Genomic DNA, 26507 nt, shown 5'->3' on the forward strand with positions numbered 1-26507 from the left:
ACACTGAAAATGGCTGCAAACGGATTGCACTTAAAAGTTAAATACAACCGAATTGAAGTAAATGATAATTATGGACGAGGCATAACTCTTAAGTGGCTCCTTGCGGGATGGTCTCACCTCCTCTATCGGAAGCTCTTTGAGTCGAGGCAGCGAGCTGGAGAGCAGTCCCACGATGAAGGGGGTCGGGGTGCACACGATATCCAACATGGAAGGCGGCAGCACGGGAATGTACGTGTGCTGCCAGGCGAACGGGTAGAGGAGCGCCACCACGGCGTGGCAACACTGCGACAAGGTGCTGCCGAGACACATCAAAGAACCGCTAGTTATATGCATTCATGAGAGCAAACATCCACGACATCATCTGGAATATCATATTTTTTATCATATTGTGGGTTTTCGCAGTCTTAAGCACCTTTTTGTAAATTACAAAAAAATATTTTTCAATTATTATTATTATTTTCAATTGTGTCCGTAGTTCACCCAAAATAATCCACAAAAATAGATAACAGATTGATGCGGTTGGAGGGTCGAGCAATTACACCTTTACAACACTAGATGGCGGTATACGGCTCTGCCGAATGCACGCGCTGGACCGAGCCAAAAGAAAAAAAAAAATGTGTGGAAATATTGTTTGAATATGCACTGTGAGCATGAGTGGAACGTTGCGCTAGGAAAAAAAGAAGGCACAGCAGCACACGGCTCGCTTAATCTTGTCATATTTAATTCATTAAATAAAAAAAAAAAGATTGATGAGACAGAGTTTCCACTCGTTCGATGAAAATAAGGAACAACCGCAATATGTTCTGACACTTAAATCGTAATCTAAGGAAAACAAACCATATTTTGCAGAGAATAAAAGTGTTATTCTTTGCGAGAAAAAAAATGGGAATCTTATGAGGGTAATAAATTTTAATTGGGGCGGGGAGGGGGGAATCGTAAATTACGAGATTAAAAGGAAATTCCATTTTAACAAGTGAGCATTGTTTTAGTATTACATTTAGAAAACTACTTAAAATAAATACTTTCCTCCCCCCTGCAAAAGAAGTTTTTGCAATACATCTTTTCTTATAAAAGTATGATTTAAATATATATATATTATATTCAGAAGATTGTTTTTGATGATTGTGATTCTGATTTTCTTCTCAAATAAATTTATTATAAATTTATTTTTGTAAGAATGTTCCTGTTTTTCTTTAAAAAATAAAAAAAACAACAACATCATTTGTGTAACTCTGCTCAGAAGCTTGTGAGATATTACTCAGTAAAATACAAATTAGTCATGCAATAACATTTTTCCAGTCTATACTTTTTACTATTTTTTTCACTAGAATATATGAGATTATACTTTTAAGTTTATTACTGTACTGAAGAAACAAGAAAGTACAACTTTTTTTTCTGAAATAATACAGATTAAAAAATGCTATTTAATCCTGACAATGAATTGCTTCCTAAAATATATATATATGGTGTCAGATTAGCATTTTGGCACTCAGAAAAATAGGTCCTTAACAAATATTGGAGTTTTTTTCACTTTTTTCACACTTGTAAAAAAAAAAGCTTAAACAAAAAAATAAAATAATAAAACTACACATTTTTTTCAACAGATTATTCCTTTGTTCTATTGAAGTTCTATTTGAAGATCCAATTTCATGAGCCGAAGCGCGTGGGCACATGTTGTTTTCATTCAATCTAGATTAAATGGCTGCTGCCACTGAAACTGGACCAGGTGCGGCACAGTTTGGGGCCACTCCGCACACTGCAGACTTTCAAAAGCTTTTCGCGAATTGTGTGGGCACGTGACTCTCTTTACTCTGGCACCCGTGACGATTTTCTGAAGAAGACGCCATTGTTTCCCCAGGCAACCGTGCAACAAAGCGGCATTCCTTCTTCTCACATTTGTTCGTTTCTTGAGGGTATGTTTGTCCGCTGTGAAGAGCCTGACGTGCCGTTCTTCAATTAAACACATTCGCTTAAACAGGGATTTCAAACTTTTTGGGGTCCGGCAAACTTTTATAAATATTTATATTTAGAGATATTCATGACCTTGTTTGATAAATAAACCAGGTCACCAATCAGAAAACAGACAGTAGAAACAATTTGTCTACTAACTAAAAAATATCTACTTCCTAATCTAAAAATATATGAGCTATTTCCAAATATTAACTCATTAATTGTTCATCCATCCATCCATTTTCTTAGCCGCTTGTCCTCACAAGGGGTGTGCTGGAGCCTATCCCAGCTATCAACAGGCAGGAGGTGGGGTACACCCTGAACTGGTTGCCAGCCAATCGGAGGGCACATGGAGACAAACAGCCGCACTCACAATCACACCTACGGGCAATTTAGAGTGTCCAACTATTGTTACATGTTTTTGGGATGTGGAGGAAATCGGAGTGCCTGGAGAAAAGCCACGCAGGCACGGGGAGAACACGCAAACTCCAGACAGGCAGGTCCGAGATTGAACCCGGGACCTCAGAACTGTGAGGCCAACGCTTTCCAGCTGATCCTAACCCAAATAAATCTTATATTATTATTATTATTATTTTAATGCATACCTAACAGAAGTGGCAGGGTAATCCATTCACCACATTACCTTGAGTAAAACAAAAAAATAATAATAAAAATTATTATTAAAATGATAATGTGCGGTTTGCATGTTCTCCCTGTGCCTGTGTGGGTTTTCGCCGGGCACTCCGGTTTCCTCCCACATCCCAAAAAAACATGCAACATTAATTGGACACTCTAAATTGCCCGTAGGTGTGATTGTGAGTGCGGCTGTTTGTCTCCATGTGCCCTGCGATTGGCTGGCAACCAGTTCAGCGTGTATCCTACCTCCTGCCCGTTGACAGCTGGGATACACTTCAGCACTCCACGCGACCCTTGTGAGGATAAGCGGCCAAGAAAATGAATAGATGGCTAACATTTATTGGCAAATTCCCAAATTACAGCTCGTTGACTCCCGTTGGTCCAGGGACCCCAGTTTAAGAACTACAGAGCAAAGGTATAGTCGATGGGTGATAAGAATACTGAGGCCAACCTGAGCTTGTCAGCAGTAAAGATGACCCGGCGCTCCAGAAGCAGGGACGCGAACACTCGCAGGAGCAGCCGCAGACTCAACGAGGAGAAGAGACACTCAAAGTCGACGTGTTCCAGACGAGAGTCGGACGGCCGGCACAGCTCGATCACCTTTGCGTGGGACGACAGCGGTGCGGTGACGGGGCTGAGTGTGAGGGTGATGGGGGGGATACCAGCTGAATGCGACTCACCTCCGTTCCAGAGCCAGGCAGGAAGTTTTTGACGCTTATGGTCCTTCCCGGAGCTGGAAAAGGCGCCTCCATGATGCCTCTCATGAAGGGCTGCACCAGCGCAGGCGAGATGGCCCTCCTCTTCTCCACCTCGTCCAGGATCTGAAAACATTTGTATCAGCAACATCCATCCGGCATCACTATCAGCACATTCTCCATGACAGAAAAAAAAAACTTATTATAAGTTCCATCCATTTTCTTTGCCGCTTATCCTCACAAGGGTGCCGGGGAGTGCTGGAGCCTATCCCAGCTGTCAATGGGCACTGGTCGCCAGCCAATTGCAGGGCACATGGAGACAAACAGCTGCACTCACAATCACACCGAGAGGCAATTTAGTGTCCAATTAATCCATCCATCCATCCATCAATTTTCTTTGCCGCATATCCTCACAAGGGTGCCGGGGAGTGCTGGAGCCTATCCCAGATGTCAACAGGCAGGAGGCGGGGTACACCCTGGACTGGTCGCCAGCCAATCGCAGGGTACATTGAGACAAACAGCCACACTCACAATCACACCTAGGGGCAATTTAGAGTGTCCAATTAATGTTGCATGTTTTTGGGATGTGGGAGGAAACTGGAGTGCCGGGAGAAAAACCCACACAGACTCGGGGAAAACATGCAAACTCCACACAGGTGGGTCCGAGATTGAACCCGGAACCTCAGAACTGTGAGGCCAACGCTTTATCAGTTGATCCACCGTGCCATATTATAAGATTTAAAAAAAAAAATACAAGCAAGAATAAATAACTTGCTTCAGTTGTTTTTTTTCTTGAAATTGTAAGATGATTTTTTTTCCTTTTTAAACCCTTCTTGTGTGTGTTTTTTTTAATTACACTGTAATTACGAGAGTTTCTATCATGCATCTGGATTTATAATACTGCCCCACGGTGGCCAAGACAGCAGCACTTAATCAATTAAAACATGAAATGATGATCCACGAACTGTTATTACTGTGTGCTTTCACAAAGCACAATACTGTACACGACGTTCTTTTTCTTAATTAAAAACATGGTACATTGTTGTCGATTTTTATGCCGGATGGGAAAAGAAGAATGTCATTTCCTTTCATTTCAGTGCATCCTTTCCAAATTAAAATATACAATATTTACGACGCGATGAAATAGGATATCATGATTGATCCTTAAGTGGTTGCAGTAGTTTGAACAAAGCTGCAAAGCAAAGGAACACTTCAAAGGATGTATTTTCTCGCCGCGTTAATTGAGTAATGCTGGGAGTAAACAGACATTTTGCAGTGGGAATGCCTGTAAATCTTTAATTTCCACTGTTTTAACCACATCAGCTGCACACACATGTGGGTCTCGGTGCCGGAGCTTGGACTACAAGGCGAGCCAGCGGCCGAGACCGCACGCGGGGGCGGGTGCGGCTCTGCGGGCGCAGCGGGTGGTCGTACCTTGGAGAAGAGGTCGAAGCAGCCCAACCGGCTGACGATGCAGTAGACCTCGGGGAGCCTTCGGCCTTTACCGCTGGGCTGTGGACAAATTGGAGGGAAGACAGAAAGATGCTGTTAAAACAATCATCCATTTTTCTTACAACAGAGTCACTTTCCGCATGCAATCGGTAAAAATCCACCATATACATTTTCAAAAAAATAAGTTTAAAATAAGTGGGCACGGTGGTTCAGCTGGAAAGCGTTTGCCTCACAGTTCTGAGGTCCTGGGTTCAATCCCGGACCCGCCTCTGTGGAATTTGCATGTTCTCCCCACGCCTGTGTGGGTTTCTCCGGGCACTCCGGTTTCCTCCCACATCCCAAAAACATGCAACATTAATTGGACACTTGCCCATAGGTGTGATTGTGAGCGCGGCTGTTTGTCTCTATGTGCTCTGCCATTGGCTGCCAACTAGTTCAGGGTGTGCCCCGCCCCCTGCCTGTTGACAGCTGGGATATGCTGCAGCACTCCTGTGACCCTCGTGAGAATAAGCGGCTAAGGAAATGGATGGATGGATAGTTTTACTGGCGGCACGGTGGCTCAGCTGGAAAGCGTTGGCCTCACAGTTCGGAGGTCCCGGGTTCGGGATCAAACCTGCCTCTGTGGAGCTTGCATGCTCTCCCCGGGCTTGCGTTGGTTTCCTCCGGACACTCCGGTTTCCTCCCACATCCCAAAAACATGCTAAACTAATTGGACACTCTAAATTGCCCCTAGGTGTGATTGTGAGCGCGGCTGTTTGTCTCTATGTGCCCTGCGATTGGCTGCCAACTAGTTCAGGGTGTATCACGCCCCCTGCCTGTTGACAGCTGGGATAGGCTCCAGCACTCTTTCGACGCTTGTGAGGATAAGCAGCTAAGAAAATGGATGGATGGATGGGTGGATGGATGGATAGATTTACTAATTCCACACGCTTTTAAACACATTTACTGGTAAACATAATCGGGCAGATGACAACAAGTAGCTTGGAAAATCGATGGATGGATGTTTAAACAAATTACCAACATGTTTAGAAACAGAAAAACATTGCGAGCATAAAATCAGAGAAACGGTTTTCTTAGTAAACAGAAGTTGGGATCAGGACACCCGCAATTTGTCTGGATAAATCCGACCCTCCCGCGCGAAAAGTAAAATTCGCAAATGGTCGAAAAAAAGGTGGTTGTAATTGCTTATGGATGCCACAACGTGGCTGGGAAGAACTTCAAACGCAGAGGATTATAACGCGGAAACACCAATGCATGTAGCATGTACACCATCATGACCCCATGTTACATGAACAACTATATTCAGTTGCTAAATTACTCAACACAAGCAAACCACCTTCACAGAAGGCTCGTCAATAGTGTTAGCTAGCATGCTAACCTAAATAACAGTCTAGCACCATTAACGCGGCATCACACACGGGAAAACAAACGTTACACAAACAGTACAGTATTTTGTTATGAAACTCGTCTTTTGCCATCAACGCATAAAGGGAATACAGACAATTTGCAAAGAAGACTAAACAGCTATTATTGGTAGCCTTTTTTCACTTTTGATGATGCAGGAGGTCCAGTCGAGGACAACAAAGAAAACAGAACGCAGACCAAAAAACACTATTGATGAAAAAGCAAGTTTTATTGTGAAGTTCGTCATTAGCCCATCATGCTTAGCTTTCCCCCAATCTATCTATCTATCTATCTATATCTATCTATCTATCTATCTATCTATCTATCTATCTATCATCTATCTATCTATCTATCTATTATCTATCTATCTATCTATCTATCTATCTATCTATCTATCTATCTATCTATCTATCTATCTATCTATCTATCTATCTATCTATCTATCTATCTATCTATCTATCTATCACTTTGATATGGAGCTATTTTTATGTTATTAACAGGTTAAAATCCATCCAATTTCTTTGCCGCTTATCCTCACGAGGGTCGCGGGTCTATCTATTTATTAGCAATTAATCAAGTGCAAGTCAGACAATTGCGTGTCGGCTGGGAGAAGTCTTGAGACAATTTTAGTACATACCAGTAATCGCCTGCAGTAGCCGAATCGACGACTTCCATCCTCGCCGGTCAGCACAAATGAAAACGTCTCACTGAAAATAATGAAAGAAAGAAAAATAAAATCGCATATTAGATGACGGGCCTTTTGTTTCTTTGAACACATCCACCTTAGGACTATCCCGACAAGTCTGCATTGACCCCTGATGACCAGATGTGCTGGTATGTAGGTGCGTGACCCCTGACCCATGCAGCATTTACTTCCAGGTAATTATTAGCCACTCCCGTCTGGGCTCCTCTTTCACGACAATGCGAGCACTGAGCAGCTTTTAAATTAAAACCTCCCACAAAGAAAAGGTGGTCTTGCAATACTATACCAAGTGTCAAATTTATCATTGCCCCCAAACATAACGCTAAAAACTATTCTCGCACACCACTGAGCGACCTGGGGAAGTTGTCGACGGGCGCCCAGTCTTTGGCGTCGGGGAAGCAGAACTGAGGGATGACCTTCAGCTGGTCCTCGGTCTCCCGCATGAACTTGAAACTCCGTTCAAGCTGCATTGGAAAAATACGACAACGTTATCATTATTTTTTTTTCCCTCCGAGAGCGCTTGTAATAGCATCAGTCTTGTTTGATAAGCGGTTTCATTGCCAGTGCAAGTTACTCCACCGAACTGTTTCAGTGCTTAGCGTGAAAAGGAAGTGGAAAATCTTTCTTTCATTCTTTCTTTCTTTCTTTAAAAAAAAAAAAAATCAAAATACATCTGGTAGATGTCAAAAACTGTCAGATGTCGATCAAATTATTTTAAGGGTTTCTTTTTTCAGCTTCACAAAACCTTTTGATGTACAGAACTGTATCTTTTTTTTTTTACTTCACTATTTTTAATATAAACCAATTTTAAATAATCACATTTTTTTAAAAGTAATCATTCTTTCATACTCATCATATTTCTTACCATATTATTCTGGTGTATATTTTTTACGTTAAATAATCTTAATGAATAAAATTAAAGGGAAGTAAATCTTTTTCATATTCAGGAATATTTTAAATAGTAATATTCAGTAATTTTTAATAATCACAAACATTTACACATTAATAATGGATCACATTTGTCTTTTCATCTGACCCACTTGTATTCAGTCAAAGTTGCCTAATAATAATAATAATAATAAAAAAATAATAGTTATAATAATAATAATCCGTCAATTTTTTGCCGCTTATCCTCACGGGGTCACGGGGAGTGCTGGAGCCTATCCCAGCTGTCAACGGGCAGGAGGCGGGGTACACCCTGAACTGGTTGCCAGCCAATCGGAGGGCACATGGAGACAAACAGCCACACTCACAATCACACCTAGGGGTAATTTAGAGTGTCCAATTAATGTTGCATGCATAATAATAATAATAATGTATTGTGAAAATAATAGAATAAATAATTTCAGGCCTCCCATGATCTAAAACAGTGCTTTTATGTTTGGTTTTGGCAAGTCCAACAGTTACAGTCCGCTTACCTTGAGAGGGAACTGCTGCGTGACTTCCGGCAGATAAGGAACCCCAGCTTTGGTCTTGTGGAGGGCCACCACAATGAAGTACTCAAAGAGTTTTCTCTCCTCCGTCAGATCCCTCTCCAAGGTCCGGTACCGCCCCGTCTGCCTCAGCATGGACTGGATGGACACCAGCCTCTGACTGTGAGCTAAAGGACAGCAAAGACCACATGAAATGCAAAAAAAAAATATATATATATATATATCTTGTCCGCGCTAACAGATGAGCGCACGTTCTCACCTTTTAGTTTCTCCTCTGTGTCACTTTCGGACTCGCTGTTCTCATCAGTCACTACGTTCAAAATGGCCAAAATGAGACACGATTATCTTCCATAATAACTTAAGTAATCCCTCACCTCTCCCTGAGCTGGACTCCGTAGACTGTGACACCTTCTTCATGCGCTTTTTCCCTCTCCGAGCCTCAAAGATGCCATTGATTTTCATCACCATCTTGAGGAGGTAAAGAAAACAAACTTTTCATCACTTGATTTAATCAACAGAGTCTGCCAGGCTCCAACTGATGATTCTCATGAACCCTCAGAAGCAGGGATGCCAAACGCATCCACCCCCCTCCAGGTCTGTACGCAAGACCTTGACGAACGCATTGCGAGATTACAAACGGCGCAACGAACAGCTTTCCACAGCGGCATAAGAATACGTCAGAATGCGGCACGATAAAGCCCGCTCGAGTACCACCTTTGCTACTGTTCTTCATTGGACTGAAATATTTCTTGTAACTAGGATGACAGTGTTAGCGCCAGTGGAGGGATGTAAGCAAAGTATTTGTATTTCACTACTTCCCACCACTGGCACGAACTGTAAATTAATAGATTTTTACTGCATAAGTATACTTGAGGCGGCACAGTGGATCAGCTGGAAATCGTTGGCCTCACAGTTCTGAGTTCCCGGGTTCAATCCCGGCCCCAGCTGTGTGGAGTTTGCATGTTCTCCCCGTGCCTGCGTGGGTTTCCTCTGGCCACTCCGGTTTCCTCCCACATCCCAAAAACATGCAACATTTATTGGACACTCTAAATTGCCCCTAGGTGTGATTGTGAGTGCGGGTGTACCCTGCCTCCTGCCGTTGACAGCTGGGATAGGCTCCAGAACTCCCCGCGACCCTTGTGAGGATAAGCTGCTAAGAAAATGGATGGATGGATGGATGTTTGGATGATTGCGATCAGCGGGAAACCAGTTCAGGGTGCACCTCGCCTCTTGCCCAAAGATCGCTGGGATTCCCGAAAGGGACTCCCACGGCCCTTTATGGGGATAAGCGGATCAGAAAATGGAAGGATGAAGACACTTTTGTAATTAATTAATACAATTATATGGTCCAGCACGCCTTTGACCCTTGTGAGGATAAGCGGCTAAGAAAATGGATGGAGGGATGGAAGTATACTTGAATGAGAAAATATCCCTCCATCCATTTTTCCAAGCCGCTCATCCTAACAAGGGTCGTAGCTGTGCTGGACCTTATAATTGTATTAATTAATGTATGTATTATTTTAATTAATTTTATGATAACAGATTATTTATTGCATTTCATGTTTTATGTTTCATCTTTATTACAGACAGCACTTTGTTATAGCTTTCCTTTTTTTTCTTTTTTAACGCTCTAGAAATAAAGTTGAGTTGAACTGAGTTGGGTTATTCATTGAGATCTTGGGGATTTACATATTAGACTTAGGGACTTATTATACTTATATAACCAATAACTGCACAGAAGAACATAAACAACGATGACAAAAGATTTGAAGGACTCAGAAAAAAAACCATTTTAATATATCCCCTTTAAAGGTGCCTTGCTTTTTTGGGGGTGCTAACGAAGGAAGAGGTGGTGTGTCAGCTCTGCAAGGATGTTGAAGGGAGTGCGTAGCGCAAAAAGTTCGTGGAAAGGCCACTCTAGGCTCATGAAAAATACTCATCACAAAACAAATCTTTGCTGCAGTAGAAAAATAGAAAGAAGGATCGCCGAGCGATACCTTGGGAATTTTCCTCCGCCGCCGGTTGTACGGGTCCCCGGAGAGGGAAGGGGTGTCGTCGGGGCTGCTTGGCGTGGAAGGTGGGCTGGCGCGCGACGGTGACGACACGCCGGCCTCCCTGTTGGCCTTGCGTAACTCCAAAAGTTTGAAGCTTCGTCTCTCGGAGGTCTGCCTGAAGAAGCCCGGCTTGGAGCTGAGCTGTCGGCACAAACACAGTCAAAACTTACAACCGCGTTTAAACCCCGCGCCTCTCGCACAAAGTCAGCTGGGAGAGACCCCAGCTCACCCCCGACCCAAGTGGGGACAAACAATACAGACATTGGCTGGAGGTCCACATTCTGACTCTTGTACCTTAGTTGGAGTATCAGGAATGGGCGAAGAGGAGGCAGGAGAAACACACTTGCTACTCAAACAACTTTTTTCCAACTCAATATCTTCGTAGGGATTTTCCTTGGATGGAGGATCTTCAAGGAAAGAAAATCACAAACACCTAGATTACGAAATCACCTCTTATAAAATCACCCCGAAATATTTCCGCCAAATGATTCCTACTCCAGATGTGCGGAGTGAGCAGACATAGCGGCGTGCTTACTCAGCTCGTTGCGGCAACGCGGGGAATCGGGCGGCCGCGCCGTCGCCAAAACGAGGAGCCTTTTCCTTCTGATTTTTATTGCGCCTCATATTTTAACAGCCCCTGATGGCATAACCGTCTCTCCATGGATTAGAACTCAAAGGACAAAATGTGCATCGCAAACGGGGGACCAGTGAATTATTGCTTTGCTTAGTCCAAACACTTATTGGAACTGAAATGTGAGACATAATATCCGAGAGGAATGCAACGACGGGGGGGGGGTGATGTGGCGATGGTGAAGATCTAATGACTTGCAGTGCCTGGATGATGTCATACCTACTGTCGGTTGCACCGACGTACCTCACTGCATTGGGGTGTCAAACTCAAGGCCCAAGGCCAGATTCAGCCCGCTGTACGATTTTACTTGGCCCCCTTGATTTTTGCTCAAATATGTGCCAAAATTTCATTTGTCAATTGTCATATATAAAGGATTACGTTGAGGTATTGCAAGTGTTTTTGTGTTACCAAACATCAAAAAATAGTTCAAAAACAAATTAGCCTTGATTTCTGATTCCAAATTTATGATTTCATACGTCACAATTTTCTTGCTATCACAATCATAACTACGCTCTGAGTTTGACACCCCTGCTCTAATTTATTAGGAGTGAATTTGTTCCCTAATTTATCATCAATAATATCAATATCACACATTACATAACCTTTTTTTGACCTGCGCTGACCCCCCCCTTTACCCTTTCCGCCTTTTATTTCAATGGATGTCTCTACCTGCTGCCATCAGCAATGCATCCATCCATTTTCTTAGCCGCCTATCCTCACAAGGGTCGCGGGGAGTGCTGGAGCCTATCCCAGCTGTCAACAGGCAGGAGGCGGGGTACACCCTGAACTGGTTGCCAGCCGATTGCAGGGCACGTGGAGACAAACAGCCACATTCAAAACCACTCCTATGGACAATTTAGAGTGTCCAATTAATGTATGTTTTTGGGATGTGGGAGGAAACTGGATTACCCAGAGGAAGCCTATACAGGCACGGGGAGAGCATGCAAATCCACACAGGCAGGTCCGGGATTGAATCCGGGACCTCAGAACTGTGAGGCCAACGCTTTCCAGCTGAGCCACCATGCCGCCGCCATCAGCAATTATTTTGCTTATTCAATCTAATGTAGCATAATCGCAGCATTCTGTATTTAATTCTCAATATTTTTGCAGTAGTTTAGATTTACAACAGTTGGTTTTGAAGGAAGAGTTTTCAGTGTTCTCCCCAATTTTTTGGAGGGGAGGTCATATTTGTTACAACTATCAGTATGATCTGACACTAGTACATGATCCCGATGTATTTTTTTTCCAGTATTTTTTCCTGTCCTTTTCTTTCTTGAGGAATCTCTTGAGTGTTTTTGCGTCCACGCTCTGCACATGTGGCTTTGCATCGGTCTCTCAGGAATGTGTCAGGATACGCATACTGATGACACTTGCTTTCCACAGTATTTGGAAACACTGACAGACACGAAGACGTTGCAGGAGCGGCCTCCTGAAGAGAGCGGCGTCGGCCTTTGACTGCATTGGGGTGAGTTGATACGATTGCACGATCGAATGAGTTCCAATCCAAAAGCTGTATTAAACATTCCCCCTTTATAAAGACCACAAGATGCCTTCCTCCACTGTAAAAGTCAGCATTTTGAAATCGTTTTCTATCATCAAATGTCGAATTTGACATTTACAAATTCACTTATTTTGTTTTGATTTTCAATCTGAAAGCTATCCCCCGGCCATTCACTGAAAAACCTGGCGACTGGTGAGTTTTGACCTCTTTCTATAATGCTCTGAAATGCCACAAGATGGCGCCAAAGGCCTGGCTGGCAGGAAAGTAGTTATCTATGAAATGAACAGATGCAATTTGGGTCTCGGTTTGTGTTTTCTTTTCAGAGTACAAAAACGGTGAAAAGCGACCACAACTTTGTGGGATTGCCATGGAACATCTCTTTTCTCAAAACATGCTTGGTGACGGTAATAATTGGCAGTTATAGAAAGTGAGAGAAAATAATCATCTACATCACTCAAATATAATTCAACTATGACTACTGCAATCATCAGAAATTGCTGTGTGTAATAACACGAAGGGGAATAACATTGAAGCCATTGTTATTGCTCTCGGCCAATAAAATACCTCCTGGCGGCTGTCCCAGCGATCAACTTTGACCATACGGCGGCACTATTATATGTTATGACATTAAACGGGCTCGTGGTGGGGTTGGTATAACACCGCAGACAATAAGACAGGAATGTAGGTCGGGTTTTGGCATCCCATTTTTAATAAAAGTGGAGCAGCGTGGCTCCAAATTAAAACCAGAGCAAACACGGCTTCACCCCTTCACCCCCCCCCCCTCATGCAAAAGGAACGCTTTTAATATGCATCGCACGTATTGTTTACCGATGATGTCCTCGTAGACATTCTCCTCCGATAAAGTGCGTGTGAGGCCCAGGCGGGACTGAGCGTACCAATCCACCCTGCAGCTTTCTGAAGACGAGTGGAGCAAGTCCTCAAATTCGTACGACTTCCTGAAGAGGACACGGAAACATGAAAAAAATAACAAAATTTGAAAAAATATTATACCCGTGCTATAAACGGCACTGCGCCTGAGTGGTTAGCACATCTGCCTCAGTTTAAAGGCTCTGCCTTCAAATCTCTGGAGTTTCTCAAGGTACTCTGACTTCTTCAGAAATCCCCAAATCGTGCACTTTAGGTACAATGATGCCACCGTGACTATAATGATAAATCATATTTCATAATAATGAAGTGCTACAGAAAATGGATGGAATAATGCTGGACATTAATGTTGGATTTGGTTTGGTTTGTTGGACAAATAAATGTTATCCATTACCATCCTTCCATTTTCTTTGCTGCTTATCCTCACAAGGGTTACAGGGAGTGCTGGAGCCTATCCCAGCTGTCAACGGGCAGGAGGCGGGGTACGCCCTGAACTGGTCGCCAGCCAATTGCAGGACACATCGAGACAAACAGCCGCACTCACAATCACACTTAGGGGCAATTTAGAGTGTCCAGTTAATGTTGCATGTTTTTGGCATGTGGGAGGAAACCGGAGTGCCCGGAGAAAACCCACGCAGGCACGGGGAGAACATGCAAACTCCACACATGAAGGTCTGGGATTGAACCCAGGTCCTCAGAATTGTGAGGCCAACGCTTTAGCAGCTGCCCCACCGTGCCGTGATGACTTCATTTTGTTTGCATGTAAACAAGGATTTTAATTTCTAACTTATAAATATTTTTATTACTACTTTGATTAAATTTAAGACCTCTCGTGTACTGAATACGTCACAATAAAGTATTGTAACTTTTTTTCTGAAGAGAGTCTTTATCAGGACTTGCCAAACAGTGGTCTGCATAATCCACAATTTGGCTGCCAAGCTAAAAAACCTTTGGGGAAAAAAAACAAGAGACTTAAGAGAGAGCAGTCATCACGTCGGTGCGGATCGGTTACATTCCACACCGTGAATGTAACCGGTCCAAGCCAAGCTCGCAATCTAGAATCCAGGTCACAAAGAGGGCTTCTGCATACACAATTCCTTATTGTGCAAAATCAGTCATAACGGATGTATATGCAAAGTGAGAAAAGGCCTCACATATGAAGTTTTTGAGGCAGAGCTAAAAAAAAACAAACAAAAAAAAAAGAGAGCCAGAGGCCTCTTTTTTGATACGGCTCACGCAGCTTCATCTTCCAGTTGAAGCTTTCGAAAATGGAATGATTTATGCGTACATTCCTCACATCCAAGCAGTGAGCTAATTCTGTGGGCTAAAAAAAGGGAGTGATATCACTGCACTGGTGCTTGTGATCTACAGCAGATGTCGGGTGATTTTCACGTTGCAGCTTGATTGGCCTGCAGGGGTTAACTGAAATCGAAAGGTCCTATTTAGCCTTCGAACCAAGCACGGAGTTGTGCAACGCGCGTGATTTCATTCCAAATGCCGGCTGTGGATGGAAGTAATTTGCAATGTTTAAACAATACGCGGAATTTAGATGACTGAATTTCTCGTAAGTGACACGTGAACAAATATAAATGAATGAATTTCTGTACTAGAGAGTGTTTTTCTTCCTTCAGAAGCTAAAACGCAGTATTACATAACATTTTATGACAGAAGAATCCTCATACTGTGGCTGACTCATTTGAACTCCACTGCATTCAGATAATCACTTGCCGCATTTTGTGAGTAGGTTCTTACCTGTGGTTCTTGTCGTGGGTTCTGTCCGTCCACGGTCTCCTGCAAACTCCGGGAGGCGGGCAAGTGGGTAGAGGTGGAGGGGGAATGGAGGGCAATGGCGGCAAATTCCTCTTGCCCTTACAAGAGCCGGGCCCTGAAATCGGGGTCGAAGGCGGCGTGTGGTGCTGGAAGGTTCTCTGAGGTTTTGGCAAAGGGTTAATAGACGGAGCACCTGGCTCACTGTATACGTTTTCTGGATCGCCCTCTCTCCTCCACCTCGAGCCAACAGGCCGGGAGACATCAAAAGTACCAAAAATGGGTTCGTTGACACGCTTTTCTGTTTCTTCCAGCTCTTCTTTTGAAGGTGGGCAGAAGTAATTCCCTGGAAAAGCCAGCGTTGTTCCACCTTGAACTTCTTTTGTTGCCTTTTCCAGTTTCTTAACATGAGTCAGAACGTTTTTTTTGTCCTGGGGCTGCTCTGTTGCCTTAGTAGCCCGCAGTCCTCGCTCTAGAATCAATTCTTTGTCCTTGTTTGTGGGACCTTCGAGAGATTTAGTCCTCCCATCCCCAAGCTTTCCGGCATTTTCCTTTCCTGGGTCTTGCCTGTCCCAGCTTACAAATCTCTTGCTGTTTGTCCGTTGTACCTCCGGAGTTTTGAATTCCTTTTTTCTCACTGACTCAATTTCCTTCTGTGTCGTGCTAAGCGGGCAAGCGTCCGTAGAAATTGCTTGGCTCGGCTCTTTTTTGCCCTCCCATTGGGAGATTTTATCGCGGATGCTCGCAGACTTGACGCCCGTTTGGCTCTTATTCAGCTTGCCGCACTGTCCGTTCTCCATGTTGGGAGTCCTTGGGTCACTGGTGCTGGCGGCTCTTCTGTGTGTCAGCATTTTACCAGGAGGGCTGGTGCTGTCCCTCAGGCTGATTGTGGGGGAGATCGGACGAATGCCGCGCACAGCGGCGTCCCTCTTGTCTCTGTCCCCTGGTAGCCCGCACACCTCTTGGCGTTGGGGCACCACCGACGACGGAGCCTCCCCAATCTTCAAGCCACAGCACTGGAGCCTACAAAAGTAACCGATATGTATCAAAATGTTCAACTGTTGTATCTTTGAATTTCACAGCATATATTGTGTGTCCTGTCCTACTCAATATGCATCCCAGATTTTGTGTCAATGTTAAGGCTCGGAAAAAGGCAATTCACTTGCTGCAACAGTGATGAAGGGATACTTTTCAATACAGTCCTTACCGCTCAAATTTTCCAGCAATCAGACAAAATTTCTTGGACAAGTATATCACTGAAAGACACCTGGAAATGGCCAGAACGACGTAAAAATGGTTGCTCCAAACAAGAATTGCTAACTTATTGTGTCTTTTTAGGGATGCGTTTCTATCATTACTGAATTCCATGGTGCTAAGTAAAATTGTTTGTGGGGCATGATTTTTTGCTTTGTTTTTGAGTGTTGGACAGCCCTCAAAATAGTCATTTGTTTATCTTTGGACTAATAACAACAAAGAAACAAAGACTATAAGGCTTTCGCATTGTATGCTCAGGCCCTATTAAGATTCACACTTGTCCTAAACAATCTTTAAAGGGGACATCCAGTGCTTTGCATGAACAGTGTATCCAATAGGTCATGTAATATGTACCCTATTTTGACAATGGGATGTTAAATCCTCTCTCATTTAGTAGTGTTTTGAGATTTTTATCGACAATTAAAAATTTTCAGGGGGGCTACCATTTGCGTGAGTCACATGACCTACGTGCGCGGATGTGACGTGTACCGTGCCGCAACAAAGGCTCAATTACATGGGACACCATTCATGCCCAGCGCTGATTTCCCGGATTTATCCTCATCTGATGAAGAAATAGCAGTATCGGTTGATCGGGAAGACGCAGGAATACTTCCATACAGATTTGAACCTGTGGCTGTAAATGTTGAATATTCGGATGGTTCTTCGGGCGGAATGGCGCAGAGTCTGACTACTCGGCGGGCTACGCGCGGGACATAAGTGCATAAACAAAGGCCCCTAGAGCTCCGGGCCGGCAGCCACGGATGGTTCTTCGGACGGGAATGACGTGGAGTCTGACGAGCGAGCTCCGGCGGCAGGCCGCAAGCCGAGCTTCCAGGCGGCGGAGGCCGTTAGCCCCAGACGTCGAAGCTAGGCTAAAGGCCTCCGCCACCGCCAAAGCTCGGCTAACGGTCTCCCCAGACGTCGAAGCTTGGGTGACGGCCTCCCTGGACGTCGAAGCTCGGCTCGCGACCCACCACCGGACTCGCGCAAATGGCAGCGCCCCTGAAAATTCGTAATTGTCCATAAAAATCTTCTCAAAACACTATTAAATGAGAGAGGATTTAACATCACATTGTCAAAATAGGGTACATATTACATGACCTATTGGATACACTGTTCATGCAAAGCACTGGATTTCCCCTTTAAGGGCGAGGAGGGTATGTTTGTTTGTCTGTCAGAAAGATCTACAGTACAACTATAGTTGAAAATTACTTAGATAGAATGCTGTGTTTTGTTGTCGCCACCATACATTTGACAAATGTCAATATCATTTGGTGCCACAGTGTCGTCTGAAAGAGACTATGTTGAACTTTACGGGGTAAACAAGAGTTCCAATTAAAGGAAGAAAAATAAAACGCTCAGACATCTGCGTGGTGCCTTTAAGTCAGTCCGAAAACATTATTGGGTCATGACTCCTTGAACCCTTTGTAAGAAGGTCAAAGTTTACAAGCTCGACACGAAGCTAAGTCTACGTAAGCAATCGGGGAGACAAAAGAAGAGGGCGAGATGTAGATCTTTTCTGCAGCGACCCAACCAAGTTTTGCCCCCATACCCATAGCCTATTCTTAGAATGATTGAATTCCCAACAAACAGAGGAAACATAACCTTGCGTTGGGTGACGCTTATTCTATCGACAGGACATCCTTTGATAAAAAAGAATGATTCTGTAAAAGAAAATATACCCAAGAAGAACATGGAACCAAGTAATCCCCTTCCAAATTGCATTTGGTTTTATTAGTATGGCTCGCTCTCCGTGGTTCTTTGGCCCAGCTTTGGCTCCCCTCCTTTTCCCTCGGTGGAAACAGCCGTTTTCATAAAGGATGAAGCAACAGAGGGGTAAAAAAAAGTAGGTCAAGCACAAAATCCAAGAAAACCGTAGGAGGTATGGGGGGGGGGGTAAATGTAGGTGAATTTATGATAAGGCAAGTGAATTAGGAGGAAGATATTAAAAGGGGCAAAAAGGAGGACTTGTCAGGAGGACTGAGATGAAGGTTATCAAAGGCAAAGAGATGGGACAAGAAAGAAGGACACATGCTAAAACCTTTATGTGCAAACCTCAAAACATTTAATTCTTACAGACATTCCCAGCTGTCAACACGACACACACACTGGGTTCATTGTAATCTCAACAACACAAATTGAACAATAAAAAGATGACATATGGTCCAATAGCGTGAGGTCATTAGACAGTGATAGGACATGGACAGTACAATAACAATAACCAGATGGCCAACTACTTGTCTTGTCCTTAGTCTCGTTATGTTACAGATTTAGTTACAAATAAGATGACCTTTCTGCGCCGATATGATCAAGTGTCACCACCGCTAACACCAATCTCAAATGATCATCATTAGTACATAACCTTCATACAATAGTTGCGAATGACTTGAGAGACTTACCCGTTGACTGATTGGTAGATACAGTTGTCAGTGTTTGTACAGAGCAGTAGCGCCCTCCCACCAGTCATTGTGCTAGCAGCTGGCATCCTGTGTGGGCAGACGGGGAGGAAAAGAGTTAACTCAAACTAAGGATTTGTTTACAACTCGAGGAGAGCACAGTAAAGACCGGATGAGTTACATGTCATTCCTTTACAAGCAGGGAATGTAAATGACGGGTAGAACGTTAAATCGCCTATGGATCCATAAAATAATGTTTTCCAGGTTCTCTCCGTGTTCTTTATTGGGGATATAAGCTGCCAAGACAAGTGCGAGTGGGAGTGCGTCGCCAGTTTGAAATTATTACTTGGTCCATTTGTCAGAAGGTAATGAAACCGGAGCCTCTCGGAAAGCAGTAACCATCTTTCAGATCTTCCACACGGATCGTCAAATTTGAGGCCAGTGGTGCACAGACATCGATGATTTGGACTCTGGCATTTTTGTGTGGCAAAAATGTCAACAAATTGAAGCAAAATAGGTCAGGCTACAGAATACAATACTTTGTTGACTGGTTGCATGCTGTCATATTAAAAACACTCCTACTTAGGTTTACTGTCCATACTCCACCCGGACCAAAGGTTGTCCATAGGGTTTGTGTGTGAGGACATATTCACTCTTTGTTCAGTTAAAAAAAAAAAAAAAATGAGGAGTACGTTGTGTTTTGCATTCACGGCACTATTAAACCTTAGATTGAACAATTGCTTTATTTTGTTTGAACAGAACTTAATGTGATACGTGTAAGCACAGCCTTTACGAGATTTGTGTTTACATGCTCGCATTTTATCACCCAAGAAGAGCTTCCTGAAGTAATATAAGTACTTGTTTAAAAAGCGGCAGCACAGTGGATGACTGGTCAGATCGTGGGACACACAGTTCTGAGGACAGGGGTTCAAACCGACTCCAAATTGCCCTTAGTTGTGATTCTCAGTGCGACTGTTGTTTGTCTCTATGTGCCCTGCGATTGGCTAGCAACCTTTTGCGGGTGTACCTTGCCTCCTGTCTGATAAGAAAGCTGGGATAGGCTCCAGCAGTCCTGCAACACTTGTGAGGATAGCCGGCTCAGAAAATGGATATTTAAAAAGCACCAGAAGTTTCTTTGTTGCCATGATATCCATAAAGGAAACAGTGGATCCGATAACTTTACCAGGTATATCTGAACACTGGTTTGTGTCTTTGGTCTAAAAGTATTCACACTTCAGGCTACTTAATTCATAAACAAACTCACGACTACTTCTAAAGTGGTCTCACACCAGTGCTTTGGTGCACACCCAGATAAGAACGATAGTATTTCGATCAAATGAACTGCAGTACTGTGAGACTCACAGCACACTTTTTTGTTTTCATGAATGGTGTGAACATGCTAAAAGGACAACGCTGGGAATGAACAGAATATTCAGTCAAATCCCACATGTTGCTGTTCCAATTGGTAAATTGCTAACTTTGCAAAATGCTTCCATTTTAGAAAACAGGTCAACATAGTCGAATTCTTCCATGACATACAGACATAACTGCACGTCCTGAGAGGGTAGCTCTGATTATTATCGCTAAACCACACCACAGCTCATTTGGCTTGAGCCTCAACTGAAAACTCTTCACTGCTTTGTCATAGCAACCCCCCCCCCCACCCCACCTGGAGAAAAATATGTGTCAGCCATCCACTGACTGGTCTGCAGGCCCAAATTATTTTCAGATGTAAGCTGGGCAGAGGTCACATGTTTGAAGCGAAACATCGACTGATTTTCCCTCCCCTTCTCCATCTTAAATGACATCAATAACATAAATACTGTACTGGGGTTTGCAAGCGGGGCTCTAAGGAATGTATATAGAGCCCTGAAGGTTTTTTTTCTAATCGTATGGACAGTGGAAAGATGGGAGGAACTGAAAAACAGAAAGGGAGATGAGGGCAACTGAGGTTGTCAAAACTAAAGTGGAAAGTGAATATTACATAAAATAATAGTGTACTCTTGGACTACAGAACCAGTGCACACTTCCAAGCTGTCTGCTTCTCAGTTTTGAGCACCAAGCCCAAAAGAAAATATGCTTTTCTATACAGACCTAAATGCCTTGGAAGGTATTTTGTTAAATGCATTTCAGGATAAATAGAAGTTAAGTTTGAGCATGTTTGAGACTTCAGACTCATTCAACTGCACAGAACGAACCAGTACTTGCTTGAACCTGTCGGAAACTGCCTTCAAATATACCCGATTGACCAGTTTTGCAGCTATCGGTTGCTCAGGAAACGACAACGAATGCTCGGCGTCCTGTGGCAATCTGCAGCTTCGGTGACCCACTCACCCCTGCAGAATGATGGTCACCATAACAATGCAGAAAGACGAGAGGGAAGCCATCTGCTGAGGCCAATAAAAACCTCACAGGAAACTGCAACCCAAAAGACCTCGACACGGTCTGGCCCCTTCATCCTGATCGTCCTGTGAGGTGTAACTTGCAGCAGAGATTAGAGTTTCTTAACATTTCTAATGGCCACCATGGAAAATTGGTAAAAAAGTGAGGGTGACACAAGACCGATTTTTTTCTACGGGTTGAAAGTTATAAGGTGTATTTGTCAATATTTAGTTTCAAGCCCTCTTGGGTACAGCATCATGTTACATCCAAAGATTCACAACAATATTCCAGGAATGGATGATGTCACAATTTACAATGAGAACACAGCAGATCTGAGACCGTCTTTCCCTAAATCAGCAATTAACGCTATTTACTGCCTTGAGCCAAAGCTTATTTTACAAATTAAAGATCGTAAACTTAGAACAAACACAGCTAGAGATTGACTGGCGGACACTCTTAAAAAAACAAAGTGTTACTACAGCGGCAGGTCAGACGGAGAGCATCGGTGCTTAGAATCAGTAGCATAACAAACCTCGCAGAAGATTTCTATCTACAGTTGGACGATCTGGCCACTGAGCGGTTATTAAAACAAACCAACAATCACATATTCCCTTGTGTGACACTGATTTGCCCAATTAGATGGGGCCATGTTGGACTCAGCAAGGCTTACCAACCCAAATTAACAATTAGAAAGACACTGACCTCTGCCGAACAGTCCTTATTTCAACTGGCAACCAGTTCTGCACCTTTATAGATACTTGCTTATACATATACTTAAATACTGTCTTCAAAATCATGATCACTGAAAATTAGATTGGAAAAAAATACCAAGAAACATAAATGTCAATCAAGAACAGTCAAAAGGCCATCCCAACCAAACTCCTTAAGTAGGGGGCTTTACACAGCAGAGTCACTGATGGTTTAGTGCCTGCCTTTGGTGTGGGCAGCGTGGGATTGATTCCCGCTCTGTGATGGTGTCGATATCTGCCCTGCGACTGTGTGACGACCAGTTCAGGGCGTAGTCCGCCTTTTGCCCGAAGCTAACTGGGATAGGCTCCAGCTTTCCCGTGACCCTTGTGAGGATAAGCAGCTTGGATAATGGGTGGATGGATTTACACAGCAGTTCTGCAGTATATTTGACTGTCTACAGTAGTATACTGTACTGTGTGAAGTGACGTATCATATTAGTTTAAAATCAAGTAACCTTTAAATTACCATGCTGGCCACGAAGGACAGTTATTTTCCAAATTAATACTTGGTGCACTTATGATGCAGATTCTAATCAATGATCTTATAATAAGTCATGTACCACATTTTCCGCACTATAAGGCGCACCGCATTATAAGGCGCACCTTCAATGAATGGCCTATTTTAAGACATTTTTCATATATATATAGAATAGACACTACAGTAGAGGCTGGGGTTACTTTATGCATCCAAATAAATAGAGCTGCACAAAAGGCTCAATATTTATCCATATATAAACTGCACCGGATTATAAGGGGCACTGTTGGCTTTTGAGAAAATTAACGCCTTTTTGGTGCGCCTTATAGTGCGAAAAAATATGTCTTTGCGTGTGTTTTCTGTAAAATGTTTACATCTTACATGTATTGATTGGGCAGATAAATGTGGGTATTTGGATGATGTCAGCGTGGCATTCACATGGGAAGCGCCAACCTTCGCTATAATCGGATTGGTGGGCATCTCATCTATATCTGATTTTTATCCACATTTGGAAGAGGCCTAATGCAAATCTAAGGATAGACAATTTCCTGTTTTTTTTTCTTCATTCCCCCCCCCCCCCCATGACTGAATTGTGACCAAAAAAAGCTCTTGTGCGTAACTTGAATTAAATCCAGTTTAAGATTCCATTAATTTTTTTTTCATATTCCTTCTAGTGATCTGACAAATAGAGATGAAAACAACACATCATTGGGTGAAAAGATAACAGGAGATAAGGTTGGGAAATGAAAAAGAAAAATTGGATGTGTGCCTTTTCACCTGCTCGAGCTCTGCTTCACTTCACTGACGCTCACCCAGCGATCACCTGAGACAGCGATTACTCTCCCTGACAGATTCCGCATGCTCCACTGGCTGTAAACGCTGCTGACAAAGGGGAGGGCAAGAGCCGACTCGTGCCAATTAGATGCACGCGTACGCGGCTTCAAGTCAGTCTGGTGCGTCATGGATTTCAACCGCCATCCAGCACATGGTGTATTTTCTGTTGATGTTAATGTCTGGTGATAAAGCGTCAAGGCTTTGCCAATGCAGTCGCACGATGTGCTCCGTAGCTGGCTTTATCAGGCTTCTGGGTTGTTGTCAGTGATTTGCTTCCCTCCCCAACAGCTGCTTCTCATAAAGATCCAAAACTCCATCGCACCAGCCATCCATGCAAGAACAGCTAAAACGTGACTTCATCGTCCCGCGCTTCCTCCCCACCAAACTGAACCGTTGCTCTCTTGTCTCTCCTTTTCACATGCCTAAAAAGGACAAAAGTCGCTGGCTGCATTTCAGAACTTTCGGCCGGGGTGCAAACTTTGCACCACACACGGAAAGCAAAAAAGTGTGGTTTTACATTTTAAAAAAAAGTAGAGCAACATGATAGGCCATAATTGAATTCATATAATGTAAAAGAGGGGGAAAAGATTTATTTTCTTTACTTTCTTTGTGCACCCACACCGAGTAGATGACCCAATCCCGCAATGATGTGGTCCACTTTGGCCAGCGCCAAATCCTTGAGTGTTATCAATTTAATACAATTTGGCCAAGAGTCGTTCTTGCACACCACTTTGTTTCAGCTTCCTGAAGAGGGAGCGGAGGAAAGCTTTACGGTAAAGGAAGGGACGTATGCAAGGGAAGGGGGAGGGGGTTTTCAGGCAAATAAACAATGGAATTTTCTCTCAGCTCAGCAGTCTCTCGCTCTCTTTTACTCTCTCTGATTGGGTTTCTGTCCTGCTCAGAGGGCCCCCACTGTTTTCCCAAGCTGATTTCGTAGCTAGGGTTTGGCCATGAGCCAAACAGGCCAACTCTTGGATGTGTGTGCAATCGGGACATTTATTGGTATTGCACTGGATGTGTTCCATCAACTGATGGAGCATGCAGGCTAAGACCCAGTCCAAAACCATTAATAGTTCCTGTGCACCACTGCGCTGTGCGCTCACCATCCTCTAGTTTCATTGTTAGAAAAGGATGGACATCAGACAGCACTGAAACCTGGTTAGTCGTGTATGAACAGACAGGAACTCCCAACACAATTACTGCATTTCTGAGCACACATACTATAGTGGGGGTTTTTTGTTGGTGGTGTTTTTTTTTTTTGTTTATTTTAGTCTCTTCCAGTGAGATTTATAAGAATGGGCTAAATGATTATCTCGGAGATGGCAAAGACAAACACCAAATTACACAACAGAGCTTCAGCTCGAACCGATGCCACACCAATGCAGCCTTGTCATGATCGCAGTATAATGACTAGTTATTTTCTTGTTTGCCTTTATACCGGTACACAATGGATGTGTTTTGCGTCTTGTCGGAAATGGAAGTTCAGGCTGCAAAGAGAGAAAATAAAAAGTATTGCTCGCAATTTGACTTGTTAACTTCATGCTAACCTTTAATTCATAAAGGCTAGTTACCACAAGATAAAAATGATACAAAACGGAAGGAAAACTTGCCCAACTCCTGTGGTGCTTTTACACCTGTAAGAGTTTACAAATGGTCCTCCAGTAACACTATAACCACGAGCCTTTAATGGGTAAGTCTTGTGTTCTATTTGGACTTCGTAGCTTCCATTCCAAAGTTTGCTGAGTGCAAATGATTCACTTGCTGACTAACGATGCACTTTGGAGAGATAAATACCGTTAGGAAGAAGAAAAACAAACACACAGAGCTTGTAAAACCTTGCAATTACGTGCACTTCAACAAATATGAAAATGCTCCTTTCTGGATGATAAACATCTTTAAACCAATAAATCCAATGAGAATAGAAGGAAAGTCAGATGAGAAAGAGGACAAATCTATTGGGCAGAACAAACAAATCTCTTCCTGCTTTCCATCTTGGAGATCACGTTACATCTCCTCACAGATGAGGAGTTGACTCCTCCTCCTGACTGTCAGAAAAGATCCCATCGACTGATCCCTTAACTCATCCCCAGTCTGCTCCCAATTATCCCACTGGCTCCACAAACTGGGGGCCCATGCCAACGGTTTTTCAGGCCCTCCTCTCAACCGCTTTTATTTTGGCCCGCTTATCCTCATACAACACCGCTGTCTGTGTCAGATTTAATCAACTCCACATTTTGAGGCATAAGCAGGCAAAGAGCTTCAGACATTAAGGCTTCAACCAAAAGAAATGCATGCGGGAACCTGAAGACCGACTACAGTTGTATCTGAGCGTTTATGATCAGAATCCATGTTGTCACACAGGGGTGCCCAAAGGTTTTCCTCCTAAGGCCGCATAAAGATTCAAAAGATAGATGGGCCATTTGACAGTCTTTTTATTTAGGAATCAACCTAAAACCAATCCATCAAGCAATCATATATCATTTATATTTTACTCAATTTTGAAAAACTGCTGCATCAGCTTTCACTTGAAAGTGATCGGACAAAAACTTTAGGATTATCAGAATTTTGGTGGTCCTGTGTCCCACATGGACAGAACCAAATCAAGCGCAGACTACATCGGAAGCTGAAAATCTTTGAAGGCCTGTTTACTTCATTAAGATGATTCATGTGACACGCAGCAGAAAGTCATTTGCAATTTGTGATTTGCATCTGAAACAGATCACTCTTAATTGAGGCTTTATGAATGTAAATGTTTTCTTGTTTTTATCGGCCGAAGGTGGGATTGTGAGTGTGAATGGTTGTTTGTTTATATATGCCCTGCGATTGGCTGGCGACCAGTTCGGGATCTACCCTGGCGCTCTCCCAGAGTGACCTTGGATAGGCTCCATGATGCCGTGACCCAGGGAGGACAAGCCAGACTGAAATGAGTGGATGGTTTGAAAGTGAAGAGTTTGTTTTCAAAACGTGACATAGGCATTTAAATCTGAAAAAAAAAAAAAAACTCGAGTTTCGTAAATCTGAAAAAAATGCCTATGTCACGTTTTGAAAACAAACTCTTCAAGTGTTTCTTTGGATCTTCGCATAAAATATCATCCATCCATTTTCTTTGCCACTTATCCTCACGAGGGTCGTGGGAGTACTGGAGCCGATCCCAGCTGTCAACGGGCAGGAGGCGGGTTTCACCCTGAACTGGTTGCTAGCCAATCACAGTGTACATTGAGACAAACAGCTATTCACCTAGGAGCAATTTAGAGTGTCCAATTAATGTTGCGTGTTTTTGTAACGTGGGAGGAAACTGGAGTGCCC

At 43.4% G+C, this 26507-nt stretch overlaps 1 protein-coding gene across 4 annotated transcripts in view; it reads right to left on the minus strand.

Moving 5' to 3' along the window:
- The window catches only part of si:dkey-82f1.1 (DENN domain-containing protein 2A), a 46899-nt gene that overhangs the window by 6217 nt on the left and 14175 nt on the right, over positions 1-26507 (minus strand). For all 4 annotated transcript variants that reach the window (XM_061823203.1, XM_061823205.1, XM_061823202.1 and 1 more), the window contains 14 exons: positions 18765-18851; positions 15097-16134; positions 13288-13415; positions 10622-10734; positions 10271-10468; positions 8648-8741; positions 8533-8583; positions 8259-8440; positions 7195-7304; positions 6775-6844; positions 4716-4793; positions 3267-3407; positions 3038-3186; positions 118-295 (listed from right to left, as the gene is read on the minus strand). In XM_061823203.1, the coding sequence (XP_061679187.1) occupies positions 118-295; positions 3038-3186; positions 3267-3407; positions 4716-4793; positions 6775-6844; positions 7195-7304; positions 8259-8440; positions 8533-8583; positions 8648-8741; positions 10271-10468; positions 10622-10734; positions 13288-13415; positions 15097-16134; positions 18765-18850 (2616 nt within the window). In that variant the 5' untranslated portion in view covers position 18851. The remainder of the gene's footprint in view (positions 1-117; positions 296-3037; positions 3187-3266; positions 3408-4715; positions 4794-6774; positions 6845-7194; positions 7305-8258; positions 8441-8532; positions 8584-8647; positions 8742-10270; positions 10469-10621; positions 10735-13287; positions 13416-15096; positions 16135-18764; positions 18852-26507) is intronic.

The sequence above is a fragment of the Syngnathoides biaculeatus genome, chromosome 6 (genome assembly GCF_019802595.1).
Source record: "Syngnathoides biaculeatus isolate LvHL_M chromosome 6, ASM1980259v1, whole genome shotgun sequence".
Classification (NCBI taxonomy): Eukaryota; Metazoa; Chordata; class Actinopteri; order Syngnathiformes; family Syngnathidae; genus Syngnathoides; species Syngnathoides biaculeatus.